At 54.1% G+C, this 13,537-nt stretch overlaps 9 protein-coding genes across 9 annotated transcripts; 6 read left to right on the top strand and 3 right to left on the bottom strand.

Annotated features, from left to right (window-relative positions):
* Positions 1–158: 158 nt before the first annotated feature.
* On the top strand, positions 159–1,764 carry LTR77_007528 (uncharacterized protein; the record flags this gene model as incomplete). The annotated part of the gene is made up of 3 exons (XM_064804765.1): positions 159–249; positions 310–669; positions 719–1,764. 3 exons carry the CDS (start codon positions 159–161, stop codon positions 1,762–1,764), a joined length of 1,497 nt encoding a protein of 498 aa, XP_064657535.1.
* Positions 1,765–1,895: 131 nt separating this feature from the next.
* URM1 (Ubiquitin- modifier 1) lies at positions 1,896–2,327 on the bottom strand (the record flags this gene model as incomplete). The annotated part of the gene is made up of 3 exons (XM_064804764.1): positions 1,896–2,013; positions 2,065–2,229; positions 2,293–2,327. 3 exons carry the CDS (start codon positions 2,325–2,327, stop codon positions 1,896–1,898), a joined length of 318 nt encoding a protein of 105 aa, XP_064657534.1.
* Positions 2,328–2,552: 225 nt separating this feature from the next.
* Positions 2,553–4,961, top strand: ELP2 (Elongator subunit elp2; the record flags this gene model as incomplete). The annotated part of the gene is made up of 1 exon (XM_064804763.1): positions 2,553–4,961. One exon carries the CDS (start codon positions 2,553–2,555, stop codon positions 4,959–4,961), a length of 2,409 nt encoding a protein of 802 aa, XP_064657533.1.
* A 544-nt stretch (positions 4,962–5,505) lies between these two features.
* LTR77_007525 (uncharacterized protein) lies at positions 5,506–6,115 on the top strand (the record flags this gene model as incomplete). The annotated part of the gene is made up of 2 exons (XM_064804762.1): positions 5,506–5,751; positions 5,807–6,115. 2 exons carry the CDS (start codon positions 5,506–5,508, stop codon positions 6,113–6,115), a joined length of 555 nt encoding a protein of 184 aa, XP_064657532.1.
* Positions 6,116–6,225: 110 nt separating this feature from the next.
* LTR77_007524 (uncharacterized protein) lies at positions 6,226–7,240 on the top strand (the record flags this gene model as incomplete). The annotated part of the gene is made up of 4 exons (XM_064804761.1): positions 6,226–6,328; positions 6,352–6,891; positions 6,921–7,066; positions 7,121–7,240. 4 exons carry the CDS (start codon positions 6,226–6,228, stop codon positions 7,238–7,240), a joined length of 909 nt encoding a protein of 302 aa, XP_064657531.1.
* Positions 7,241–7,815: 575 nt separating this feature from the next.
* Positions 7,816–8,754, bottom strand: LTR77_007523 (uncharacterized protein; the record flags this gene model as incomplete). The annotated part of the gene is given in 2 exon segments (XM_064804760.1): positions 7,816–7,840; positions 7,856–8,754. 2 exon segments carry the CDS (start codon positions 8,752–8,754, stop codon positions 7,816–7,818), a joined length of 924 nt encoding a protein of 307 aa, XP_064657530.1.
* Positions 8,755–9,030: 276 nt separating this feature from the next.
* On the top strand, positions 9,031–10,495 carry tit1 (tRNA dimethylallyltransferase, mitochondrial; the record flags this gene model as incomplete). Its single annotated transcript, XM_064804759.1, has 2 exons — positions 9,031–9,099; positions 9,152–10,495. The coding sequence occupies 2 exons, from the start codon at positions 9,031–9,033 to the stop codon at positions 10,493–10,495; spliced, it is 1,413 nt and encodes a 470-aa protein (XP_064657529.1).
* Positions 10,496–10,792: 297 nt separating this feature from the next.
* Positions 10,793–11,601, top strand: LTR77_007521 (uncharacterized protein; the record flags this gene model as incomplete). Its single annotated transcript, XM_064804758.1, has 2 exons — positions 10,793–11,213; positions 11,270–11,601. 2 exons carry the CDS (start codon positions 10,793–10,795, stop codon positions 11,599–11,601), a joined length of 753 nt encoding a protein of 250 aa, XP_064657528.1.
* A 257-nt stretch (positions 11,602–11,858) lies between these two features.
* LTR77_007520 (uncharacterized protein) lies at positions 11,859–13,332 on the bottom strand (the record flags this gene model as incomplete). Its single annotated transcript, XM_064804757.1, has 2 exons — positions 11,859–13,277; positions 13,330–13,332. 2 exons carry the CDS (start codon positions 13,330–13,332, stop codon positions 11,859–11,861), a joined length of 1,422 nt encoding a protein of 473 aa, XP_064657527.1.
* Between the last annotated feature and the right edge of the window lie 205 nt (positions 13,333–13,537).

Raw genomic sequence — 13,537 nt, 5'->3', positions numbered from 1 at the left:
TGCGTTGCGTGCCTTGATACATCTGAGGAAGGTGCAGCCCGGTCGTGGTTGCCCAAATGAAAAACAGCTCCACCGCAGGCCATTCAACTCAACCCTTTCTCACTCTTCCCATACCCTTACATACCTGAGACTAGAATATCGCAGCCACTCTAAACGCGATGGCCGGAAGCAGAAAGCTGCCCAGCGAGCGCACAATCGCCTTTGCCGTCTCCATCGTTCGTTCCAAACCACCAGAGCTGACGATTGCTGGTAGGAAGATTCTTCCACCCCTACAACTGCACACTTCAAGCACTCACTGATCATGTCCAGAATACATCCAACTCCTCCGCCAGCACGTCGCCAAAGGCCGCCGCGAGAATGCGCTCAGCTCAGCGTACCGCCACCTGGACCGCTCGTCGTACTGGCGTGCGGAGTTCGAGCGGATGAAAGCTGCGCTCGAGTCGGTGGAGGGTGAGAATGTTGATCTCAAGCGTGAGGTTGATGGGCTGAAGGAGAAAGTAGCGAGTGCGAAGCAAGGTCCTGTGAAGAAGCGGAAGCGGGTAGATGAGGATGTCATTCCTGTGCCCAGGTCTCCGAAGAAGGCGAGGAGGGATGATGGAGGTGGGAAGAAGGATGATGCGCTCTTGAACCTGGAACTTGATCTGGAATTGACGGGTGCTGGAGATGCCGGTAAGTCTGCGTTCTCTCCTGTTTGTGCCTGGAGCTGACTTTCCTGAAGGCAATACGATTATGCGCAGCTTCTTCCAAGTGCATTCACTACTGAAATCTCGTCAAACCATCGACCCTCCAGCTCTGGCGTATCAGCTGGTGGAGGCTGCAGAAGTGCTCCCGCGAGCCTTGTCTGAGGCAATAGCATCACCCAGCTCGGCTGGCCAGACTGCAGAAACTTTCTCGTCGGTCATCGTCGCCACCGGTAGGTCATTTCGCTCCCTGGTGATTGGCTTCAACAAGCTTGGTCAGGTCTCCGATGGAGCTGAGCGCCGAGTCACCTATGCTCTGGTCCAGATGTATGAGAAGCTGCTTGGTCTTTTCGAGGACACGTCGGCTGCTGAGCTACATGGCACGGGTCAAACCACCGTCGCACAGGACCGGTCCCTAAGTAAAAAGGCAAAGCAGCCAGCCAACCCAACGGTGAAAGATGTTTCTTGCCTGAATGCTTTGACCAAACTCCTCTGCAACATGCTTGACGTGCTTGATGCGAAGAGTGAGTCGCACAAGACATTGTTTGAAGGATTCGCATACGTTGTACTCAACAGTCTCGGTCCTAAGCTCTACGCCATCGTCTTCGGAGACCAGCGGAGACAGAGTGTTGCGGATGAGATCGCCAACATCTCCTACTTGGAAGAATTTGAAGAAGGCGCTGAGACCGTTCCCAAACCAGAGACGACGGCGGTCCAGATCGCCAAGCTCCAAGCACCATATCTGATCCATCTACTCAACCACATGATGACCGCGGCTCCTGCTCATCTCGGCGCAATCATCAGCGCGAAGACCGGCAAGCCGAAGGCAGCGAACAACAAGGGCTCGCTGAAGGGTGCGCTGACAATTGTGGCCAAGGAGCGGCTGCAGAGAACGCTGGTGAGCTGCATGTTTGCCCAGGAGGATGCGGACGAGAACGATCCCTTCAAGGACTGCTTGAGTATGCCAGTCAGCGGCGGGCCAGCACTGCCGATGCCCAAGCTCAAGGGGAGGGACGTGAAAGAGTGGTTCCAGGAAGAAGTGTGGCAGCTGCTCGGGTGGGAGATCTTGTCGAGAGAGGCGTGACTGGTGAGGGAGCAGCCGCTGCCATTTTGCTGTGCTTTCGTCGTTCCTTTCTGCGATGCCGGATCTAGCTCGAATGTTGCGAAGAGCTCTTGAGAAGTATGGGGCTTATTCGGATTATAGAGACGCTGCCATCAGCCTCCGTGCAATGTAGACACGAAGACAACATTGTCGTTAGGCTGAAGCTCATAATTTGCCTCACCTTCCAACTCCCAGTCCGAGTCGTTGATGAGTACCAGAACGCCTGGTCGTCTGCGTCAAATTAGCTTACATGATCCCTCGGCAATGGCAAGCAGGTCTTACACAGAGTCGTCCAGGACAAACATCTCCTTCCGCGGGTCTTTCATCAGATTGTCGCAGAGCCAGTGAATGAGATATGCCACGTTCGAGGCACTGCCATCTTCGTCCTGGCCAGGTATGGAGATCTTGTGCTTTCGTTGGTCTGAGAAGAGCATTTCTAGTCCGCCACTGCGTTTATTGTCAGCCATCTGTGTGCCTTGGCCGAGAGGGTTAGATGAGGATATGACGTACGTGAACTCGACGGTCAGTGGAATAGGGTCTGCCATGCTTGCGAAGATATCGGGAGTGAATCTATAGAAGAGGAGTTCTGTCGTTTGAAGTGGTTTATCTTGTGCGCTAGCAAATTCGCTCTTGCCTACCTGGGACTAGCCGCCCAAAAATCTAAGGCATTTTTTGAGATCCATATGAGGTGAATTGCTACTTCCGGACGCCTCCGTCATCTCTTGGAGAAGACCATCGCGCGGACAGTACCCCTACTGTTATGCCCGACCATGTCAACGGCAGACTTGACCTTCTGTGCCGCTGGAGGTAACAGGCATCCTTCAGCGGCCGATTGGGCGCCTGAACTACTTGCATTTGGAGCCGGTCAGAACGTTGCACTCTGGAATTCGAAGGACCCAACGCCATCGGGGATATCAGCCTTGTTGACGGGCCATACTGGTACTGTGAACGCAGTTAAGATATTCAACGGACCGAAAGGCCGACGGATCATCACTGGCGCCGCGGACAACACGATACGAATCTGGAAGCAGACCGATGGAACGTCGACCTTCGTTCAGGAGCAATGCTTGGAAGAGCACAAGGGCTCTGTCAACGTCGTATCGGTTCTACCGGACCGAGATCTCTTCGTCTCCGGCGCAGCAGATGGCACTGTGAGGATATGGGACGCCTTAGGCGACGAAGCAAGACTGGTGCAGACCATGACGCTGAAGCCAAGATACCTTCCGTTGGCATGTGCACTTTTTGAGCTCGGCGACGGTGCGATTGTGTTGGCTGTCGCAGGAACCTCATCATCCATTCAGCTCTACTTCCGCGACGTAGATGCAGCAGAGTTCAAATTGCAGGCGACCTTGACGGGCCACGAGGGGTGGATACGATCCCTAGACTTTGTGCAAGAATACACTGGCGATCTTCTGCTTGCTTCCGCCAGCCAAGACAAGTTTATTCGTCTGTGGCGGATACAGGCGAAGAGTAACAACACGTCAACCGTGGGACTGGATCTTACTGAAGCTGCGACTTCACATATCACCTCTCTATCGAACAAAGCCCATCAGATAGGGAGTGCAGATCGCAAGCACAACGTCACATTCGAAGCGCTTCTAGTTGGGCACGAAGACTGGATCTATACGGGGCGATGGGCGCCAAAGACCTCAGACAAGGATCCTTTGACGCTTCTGTCAGCTTCAGCAGATAACTCGTTGTCGATCTGGCGACTTGACGAATCTTCGAACATCTGGGTGTGCCACACAAGACTCGGCGAGATCAGCGCTCAGAAGGGTTCGACAACGGCGACGGGCAGCACAGGCGGCTTTTGGATCGGGCTCTGGCAGCCTGACGGGTCGGGAGTAGCGAGCCTCGGTCGGACTGGTAGTTGGAGAAGATGGGCATACAGTCAAGCAGAAGACTCGTGGCTGCAGCAGGTCGGCATCAGTGGACATACCCAAGAAGTTCAGGGATGCGCATGGGCGCCAGACGGATCCTATCTACTGTCAACAAGCTCAGACCAGACCACACGGATGCTGGCTCAGTGGCGACGAGATGGCATGAATACCTGGCACGAAGTTGCTCGGCCTCAAATACATGGTTACGACTTGAACTGTGTCACTTCAACCTCTCCTCATCAGTTCGTCTCTGGCGCCGACGAAAAACTTTTGCGGGTCTTTAACAAGCCAAAAGCTATCGACGAGCTACTATCAAAACTCTCGGGCACAACCACCTCGGTCAACGGACACCTACCAGAAGCTGCGAACATACCAGTCCTCGGCTTGTCCAATAAAGCTGTCGCTGCCGAAGGAGACGAAGACGTAGATGGCGACGCCTTGTCGAATGGCGAGGACGAGCAGGAAGCTGGGCCAGCTGCAGGACACAGGGGGAAATCATTGCTGGACCTCGATCACCCGCCGTTCGAAGAGCATCTTGCTCGCCATACTCTCTGGCCAGAGCATGAGAAGCTGTACGGTCATGGATACGAGATATCGGCTGTTGCGTCCTCACATGACGGGAGTCTTATTGCGACGGCCTGCAAGGCTAGTTCGATCGACCATGCCGTCATTCGTCTCTACGACTGCCTAGAGTGGAGAGAGGTGAAGCCTTCTCTGACAGCACACAGCCTGACAGTCACTAGTCTGTCGTTCTCACCCGATGACAAATACCTGCTGAGCGTCAGTCGGGATCGTGGCTGGTACGTCTATGAGAGGGATGCAACCGATTCAAAAACTTTCACGAAATTCTGCTCAAACCTGAAGGGACATTCGAGGATGATCTTGGACTGCTCATGGGCGCCACAGGACGTCGATTATGTGTTTGCCACCGCTGGACGAGACAAGACGGTCAAGTTGTGGAAGCTTGTCGACGGCAAAGCGGACCTCGTCCAATCTATCGCCGTCGACGTCGCTGTGACGGCGGTGGCATACCATGAGTCTACGGTGCAGAGCGTGGCATATATTGCCCATGGCACGGAGGATGGCAGCATTAGTATTCTGCAAGTTGACAAGCAAGAACTTCAGCTGCTATCCACCACTGTCATCGACACATCCATATCACCATCGGCTGCCGTCAATGCCCTCCGCTGGCGACCTGGAACCACGAACATCAATGGTGCCAAACAGGACGGACCGTTGCAGCTTGCAGCAGCAAGTGATGACACTTCTGTGCGTATCTACGATATCACAGCTGGGTGAATGCATGTCTGGACGATGCTTGAGAGATACTATTGATGTTGGACAGTACACGCAAAGTGCCTGCTGCTCATGGCCATCAATGCTCAGCATGGAGACCGCTTGTTGGAAGACAGAGGCTGGAGAGCCATGCATCCGTTGGACCGAACCAGTATCTGCGCCCCCAATGGCAGCGTTATCTGTGAAGCCAACAGGATATCGCGCACGCTATACGCAGCAGAGGTGCCGCCAATTGATAGCTCCCAACGTGATAGAGCTGGAGAGTCGCCGACGTTGACAATGTCGCCGATGTTGAACTCATTGATGTGCATCGGCGAAGTCAACTCAGTTAGAGATATCGTCCAGTCATGTTGGTAGGAAGAAGGCGAGCGTTGAGCACGCAATTCTGAGTTTCCGCAGTGGACTCCGATAGCATACAGGATGTCAGCTATGTAGAACACCATCAATAATCCTTGCTACTGGGTTACACAAACAGGATCTCATTCACGCGAATCGTTACAGTATTTGTGCTGCATTGATCTTCTGAACGTCGGGTCTATCCAACGACATGAATGCAAACGAGGCGGTACCCATTGACGCCGCTTCGATATCAGGTAGCAGCAGTGATTCCTCCATGAGCGGCTCATCCATAGACCAGAATGACTACGCAAGTAGTGCTTCGTCTGTCAGCAGCGGTGCTTCTCTCACATTCGAGCAGAACGCCAAAGAGATCGATGGATACACCACGTGTTATCCACATTCGACGTCTTTCCAGCTTGGCGAACATGCAATTGATGATATTCGGCCGCTGAAGGTAAGGTCCTGGCCACTTTGGCTGTTCGTAAGGCACGGCTGACTTTGAATGCTAGGTCGCCGTCGTTGGTGCAGGGCTCAGTGGCTTAATGGCCGGCGCTTTGTTGCCTGTCAAGGTACCAGGCATCCAGCTGGTCATCTTCGACAAGAACGATGATGTCGGAGGCACGTGGCATGAGCACCGATATCCAGGCGTGCGATGCGACATACCCTCGCACGTATACCAGTCAAGCTTCTCGCCCAACACTCAATGGTCTGAAGAATACACCACAGGTCCAGAGATCCGGAGGTATTGGCAGGACTTCGCAAAGAAGTACGATGTCTACTCTAAATTGCGGCTGTGGACCAAAGTTATCGGGTCGTAAGGGAGCCAAAACGGGCTCAATGGCGGTTGGAGGTCGACTCCAAAGGCCAGCGCTCAGCGGAGTACTTCGACTTTGGCATCCAGGCCATCGGCCGGTTCAACGACTTCAAGATGCCTCAGTACCCTGGCATGAATTTGTACAAAGGCAAGATTTGCCACTCGTCAGCCTGGGATGAATCATTTGATGCCACCGGTAAGGCGATCGCCACCATCGGTAACGGAGCTTCTGGAATTCAGGTGACGCCCGCCTTGCAGAAGGTGGCAAAGCACGTCGACCACTACGCTCGGAGTCCGACGTGGATTGGGGTCGCCTTCACACCAGATCTAAAGGAACGTCAGGATGGCCCTATATATATATTAGCGAGGAAGCCAAGGAAGCGTTCAAGGACGAGGAGACGTACCTATGCTACCGCAAGAAGATCGAAGATGGCTTCTACCGAACCTTTGAAGGCATCCTTGCAGACTCGACGACGAGCAGTAATCTGCCGAACAAGTTCACAAAGCTCATGAAGGACCGCCTGGACAAAGTTGGTCGAGCAGATCTCTTGCCAAAGCTTACGCCGAACTTCCCACCTCACTGCCGCCGTCTCACACCCGGTCCAGGCTATCTCGAATCACTGCCCAAAGACAACGTAACACTGATCCAGACACCAATCGAGAGGTTCTACGTGGACGGCATCGTGACCACCGACGGTGTGCAGCGCCCAGTAGACGCTGTAATATGCTCGACGGGCGCCAACACGGACTGTATCCTCCGGTATCTATCGTGGCAGGCGAGTACGATCTGTCTCGCGACTGGAAACCAGCTGATGTCTCCTCAGAGAGCAAGTTTGGATTCCCGTATAGCTACCTTGGAACCGGTGTGCCGGGCTTTCCCAACATGAGCTTCATCCTTGGGCCTAATCCAGCTGGTCCAACCGGAACTCTGGTGAACTCGGCGGAGACGCAGATTGTAGGTGCTTCGTATCGCGTGTGAGGAGACCAGCGCTGACACTGGTACTCGTAGGCATACATTGCCAAGATGCTCCGAAAGATCTCATTGCAAGGCATCCGCACGATGACACCCTCGAAAGAGGCAGCAGATGATTTCGTAGAGTCGGTTCTAGATCCAGATGTCACGGTGTAGGGTTTGTGCTGATAAACGTGTCTCAGGTACTGCGATGCGTACTTCCCACACACGAACCTGACGAAGATGTGTGCTTCATGGTCGAATAGTGGCATCCCAGGTTCTCGCATCCATGGTAAGTAGTTGACACACTCCGGCAATTTCCAGTCTCCAGTCCATCTGCTGACGTCAATCTTTTATTGCAGGACACTGGCCGGGTAGCGCGGCTCATATGAACCACGTCAGAAGGGAGCCTCGGTGAGTGGTGTTGACATCCTTGAGGCTGAAGGACGTGCTCGTGATGACTGACCGGGCCGTGACAGGTGGGAGGACTTCGAGTACACCTACGTCCGGCCGAAGAATCGTTTTGCATATTTCGGTAATGGCTGGACTTCGAAGGAGCGGGATCCGTAGTACGACATGGCATCGTACCTGAAGCGATCGGAGGACAACGATCTGAGAGATATTCATGAACGCTGGTGGGATCTGTAGTCCGATGGTACCGTGGCAAAACCTCTCCGCCAGCTCTGCTTCTTGATTGGCTTCGGGTGCCAGTACGCTCGTCGATCAAGTCTTCACGGTTCACACCTGAACTCTCAATCACTGACTAGCGCTTCAGTCCTGGTAAGGACGTACAGCCAGTTCGGGACCTCTGGCCGATGCACAACTCCAGACGCAAGCCTCTTCTTCCGCTCAGCCAGAGACTCATCACGGTACACATCGATCTTCTCCTTGGTTTCCAGTCGCCACAGATGCTTGGGATGTGGAAAGCCAGCTTTGAGAACATCATCTGGCAGGAAGCCATGCGATACACTCTTCGGGTAAGGTGGAAAGAACGGGAAGCGGTCTTCCGAGTAGGATACGACTATCCACTTCCCGGTTCGTGGCTTGGTCAGGGCTGCCATGTGTACAGCCAGTACATGTAGAGGATGGACCTCAGCGGCCTGCGCGTAGCCACTGTGAAGAATGCCACGAGTCCAGCCGTCTATGCTGAGGACGTAGGGAAGCCTGATAGGCACAGCTGTGCCACATGCAATGCTGTCGCTCGTACTTTTGTCAATCACGACGTCGAATAGACGTCCTCTCTCTCGTTGCTCCTGGAGCAGATACAAGATATGATCCAAAGAACGCAAGTCGAAACACGACCATCTCATCGTTGGAGGGGGCTGCAGTGGTATTTGCCGCACGCTGTCACGCTTGTCGGCTGTCTCTGTAGGGGCCTCGAGCAGATCGTCTGTGAAACCTGAGTCCTTTTCTTTGAGCAGCTCCTGCTCCCTCGCATAAGCTGCATCGATCGCAGCTTGTGAGTAGTCTACATTATGAATTTGTCCAGGGTCATTTACGAGTTCTCGGATGGCAGAAGATTCGGCGGTGCCACAACCAGCATGAAGGACCTCAGCGTCCAAAAGTCTGGTCTCGTCCACGGCATCCCGAACAAGATTGGACAGCACTTTGGCCGGGACAAGCCAGTCAAACGTGGACTTGTTCTTCTCGAACCGGGCTTCCCAGTACTCGCTGGAGGCGAAGTCCGGCATGATCGCGAGTGTCCCTAGTAGTGTTCAAACTTGTAATGCACATGGTATGACCAGTCAGATCCAGAAAGTTAATGTTGGTCATCGGACAAGTCTTTAGCCCGTGAAAGGTCTGATGGAGAAGGATCTCGAGAAGGATCCGGGCTGATATGAGCTCGGAGAGTGCCAAGGAATACCTAGACGAGACCTACAGGTAGTTTGGGTTACACTATCCTATTACAACAACAGCATGACACCTTGATGCTGCGCTCTATGCGCTTCGCCAGACTCACTTCAACCATGACTAGGCCGCCGCCGAACAATCCCCTGATCGCAGTCATCGGCGCGACTGGGACAGGCAAATCACAAGTACATATATTGACCTATCATACGTCAACGACAGGCTGACCACCGCAGACAGCTAGCCGTCGAACTTGCGAAGCGCTATAATGGCGAAATCATCAACGGCGACGCCATGCAGCTCTACGCTGGTCTGCCGATCATCACGAACAAAATCACGGCTGAGGAGCAGCAGGGCATCCCGCACAATCTCCTGGGCTGTATAGGCCTACATGAGCAGACATGGGTCGTAGGAACGTTTGTCAAGAAGGCACTGGGTGTCATGGAGGATATACGGTCGAGGGGCAAGCTGCCAATACTTGTTGGAGGAACGCACTATTACACCCAAAGCCTGTTGTTCCGCGACCGGTTGGCAGAGAAAGAGGGGGGCAGTGAGTCGAAGGAGTTTGTCCCTGACACGAAGCAGCAATGGCCGATTTTGGATGAGCCGACAGAAGTGCTACTGGACGAGCTGCGCCGTATCGACCCAGTCATGGCAGATCGTTGGCACCCGAACGATCGCAGGAAGATCCAGAGAAGTCTAGAGATCTATCTGCAGACGGGAAAGAAGGCTTCGGATGTGTATGCTGAGCAGCGTCAGCTGAAGGCGGGTCAAAACGTTGTGCTCGACGGAGACGGTCATGCTGGTGCAGCCGAAACGTCGATGCGGTTTCCAGCGCTCATCTTTTGGGTCCACGCTCAGAACGACTCCCTTCGTGACCGCCTAGACGGACGGGTGAGCAAGATGATGGCCGATGGCCTCCTTGGTGAGGTCAGGGAGCTCTCTGCTTTTGCGGAAGGACATGCCGCTGATGGGGTTGATATTGATGAGACCAGAGGCATCTGGGTCAGCATCGGATACAAGGAGTTCAAGGCCTATACGACAGCTCTGCAAAACGGCAGCGCCAGCGATCAGGAATTGAGGAAGCTTAAGGCTGAGGCTATCGAGAGGACACAGATTGCGACCAGACAATATGCAAAGCGGCAGTTACGCTGGATCCGGATCAAGCTCGTCAACGCACTCGCTTCAGAAAACGCCAGCAACAGCTTGTACCTTCTGGATGGTTCAGATATCTCACATTTTGACCCCGATGTCGTTGGACCAGCTCTGGAGCTGACGCGCATTTTTCTCAACGGTTCCAATCCTATGCCAGATCCTGCTTCGATGTCCAGCACAGCCAAGGACTTGCTTACACCAAGTCGAGACTACGATCTTGCCGCGACGCCAGAGAAATGGACACGGCAGCATTGCGAGCTGTGCGGCGTCACTTGCATTACCGAGGAGCAGTGGGGCATGCACGTTAAGAGCAAGGCGCATCGCAAGCTCAAGGCAAAGGCGAAGAAGGCAGATGAGACTGAAGCGCGACAGAAGGACACCCAGGCGAACACTGCTACGGCACAAGCGCCTGTTGGAAAGCCGCCGTGAGGTTGCTATCAGCAACGCCTGCAAGGTTGCTGTTGATCTCTACTGCATCTCCATCTTGTGTACTGAAGAGTCGGAGTCTGAATTGATTTTGAATGCATTGTTTTTTGAGGGCAATGAACACCTCTCACGGTTCTCGTTAGCCTTCGCCTCGGCCAAGGTGCGGGGACTCCACCTCTCGTTGCGACTGAAGACAACCTCGACTCCAAGAACAACTGATGTATCGGAACCGCATCAAAGTAGAAGGGATATTACGACTAGCACGAATTGACAGCTCGACAGCTCACATTTACCGACGAAATGGCGCCTTCGAAATACCTCATCCGAACACTCTCGAAACCGACCAAAGTCGACGAAAGTCTCTGGGAGAAATGGTACACAGAAGAACACACTCCCGATGCAGTGAATAGCGGCGTAGGCGATCGTGGTGCGTTTTTCAGAGCCCACAACGAGTTCTCTCTGCAAACGAAGACGCCACTTGAATCTGGCGAGACGAAACTCCATGGCGCTCAACTCTCGCACTTCAACGAACTCCCCGCGGACAAGACCTTCTGCGCCGTCTATCAAACGAAGTTCGAGAACTACACTGAAAGCGAGGAGATCAAGAAGACGGCAAAGACGAGTGAGATGTTCGGTGGCAAAGAGTTCTTCCCGCTTGCCGAGTGGGATGTCAGAGTCTACGAGTTGATTCAAGATTATAATCCTGACAATCTGCCTGACAGTAAGCTTCTCCTTATCTCCAATATGCTCGGAATTTTGATCTTAATACTGCTGTAGCTGCACCTCCCTTCACCCTTCACGTGCAAAACGAGCCCGCCTCCGACGCCGACTACCACGACTTCTACGAAAACGAACATCTCGATCTGCTACACAAAGTCCCCGGCTACCGACGCTCGCAGCGCTACAAGCTCGTGCACAACATCATGGGCGCTCCGGAAGGCACGCCGCGGTTTCTGGTGATCCATGAATGGGACCATTTGGATGCGCTGGATGGGCCGGAGTTGAGGGCCGCGGATTCGAGCCCGAATGTGCATCGCGTGTTTGGGACGGCGAAGGCGGTGAATGTTAGAGGATTCAGGAAGGTTTATGATCAGGGCTACGAGGAGTAATGTCGTTCAAGTACTCGGTTATGTAGCACAAATTCCTGGCTCAGCTTTGGTAGCTTGGAAAACAACATCGAAAAGCTTCCGTAAATCATTCCCATCCCCAACGCCACGCTCACAAGCGCTACGACGCTTCAAATGTCAAAATCTCCTGCATCAGCAAAAGCATGTCATGCAGTTCTCTCAAGCTTGAGCTCGCAAACCCTGAGCGGCTGCCCACGTTTCATCAGCCCAACCATAATAGCAAACAACAAGCCTAACGCTCAGCCCTCATAATGAAGCCGCACCTTCTTACCATCCCCCCTCCTCGCCATCGGCCGCGGTAACTGCACCAGCGACCCCTGTCGCAACTGCATCATCTCAATCAACGGCCTCGTATAGCACCCGGGCAAACTACCCACAAACTTCACCTGCCCCACCCCCTGCACGTACTCCAGATCGCTCAGACTGGTCGCGAGGTTCTTGTCAGGATACCTCTTATCGGGCGCCTGGAACTGATGCTTCAGCGAATCGCGGAACTCGAAGCGGAAAGTCTGTAGCGTGTTGCCGTGGGAGAGGGCGTGGAAGAGGCATTCGACGGCGTAGATCCATTCCCAGCTCTCCAGGCGGAGGTCGAGGTGCTGTAGCTTCTGGAGCGTAGGGGCGGAGATGAGTCGGAGGAGGTCCGGGACGTCTTTCTGGCTTTGGAGGGCGGCGGTGGCGGGGCAGGTGACGCGGAGAGTTGTGGGATGGAGGAGGGTGGAGCACTCGTTGTAGATTTGGCGGTTGAGGAGGAGGATGGTGGGAGTGGTCTTGGTCGGGTAGTGGGTTTCGAGCGTGTTGGTGGCGGCCCAGTTCTTGACGATGCGCTGAAGCTGGGTGTTGGGGCCGGAGTAGTCGACGGCGTATTCGTAGATCTTGTTGCGGATCTCGCCTGGGAAGTCGAGGAAGTAGATTGGGCGGGGCTTGGACTCCATGCGCTCTTTGAGGGAGGCAGCGAGTGCAGAAGGGAGGCCTTTGATGGTGACGTTGCCGACGCCGCGAATGTATTTGAGACGGCCGCAGACTTCTTTGATGTGGTTGCGATAGTCGCACTTGATGCTGGACTCCCAGCAGTCGGTGACGTGCTCTTTGAGAGTATCATCTTCGAGGTCGATGGTGAGGCTCTTGAGCCTGTGGCCTTCGGAGAGGATGCGGGAGAGGTCTGCGAGAAGATCGAGGTAGCCACGCCAGGAGGGAAGGCAAGTACAGTCTCTCAAGATCGGGTGGCCTTTGGTGGTGATGTTGATGGATTGCACAGTCTGCAGGATGTTTTCAGACAGTACATCGGAGATCTGCCAGGCGCCGAGCAGGCCATGGTGGAAGCTGACGCTCTTTTTGGACATCAAGCTGGCCGCTTCGTCGCAGATCTGATGACAGATTAAGAATATTGGGTGCGTCTTCATGCGGTACTTTGGGTAGCGGAGCTTGACGAGGTGAGGTTCTTCCTTGTACTTCGTTTGACGGTTGATGGCCAGGTAGCGAGTGTCGAAGTAGCGATCAACGCTCTGGAGATCGATGCACAGGTCGTAGATCATCTCACGCATCTCTGCAGGCAGGTCGAGGAAGCGAAAGGTCCGGCGGATGCTACGCTCTTGAAAGCGGGTTACGTTGTGCCGGTCGCGGCTGAAGACCCAGGGGGCCAGTGGTTTGGAGAGGACAGGCTGTTACCATATTAGTACCTGAAGTCGCCAATATTCGCAAAGAGGTACACACCATGATGGTGAATGGCTGCTAGGAAATGGTTGACAATAGCCGAAAAGCCTATTGTTGTTGTTGTGCTGGTATTGTCGGATCTGGGCGGTGGAGATCTTGTTCGCGGAGAGTGGTATTGTGGAAAGGTTGACAATGGTTCGCAGGTTGGAAGAGCAAGATTTATACTGCTTCCACCAGGGCACGGCCTCCAACCTCACCTGCCCGCCTG

Source organism: Saxophila tyrrhenica (genome assembly GCF_035928015.1).
Source record: "Saxophila tyrrhenica strain CCFEE 5935 chromosome Unknown scaffold_11, whole genome shotgun sequence".
In the NCBI taxonomy this organism is placed as follows: domain Eukaryota; kingdom Fungi; phylum Ascomycota; class Dothideomycetes; order Mycosphaerellales; family Extremaceae; genus Saxophila; species Saxophila tyrrhenica.
The sequence above is the reverse complement of the archived record's forward strand: the minus strand, read 5'-3'. Positions and strand labels throughout refer to the sequence as shown.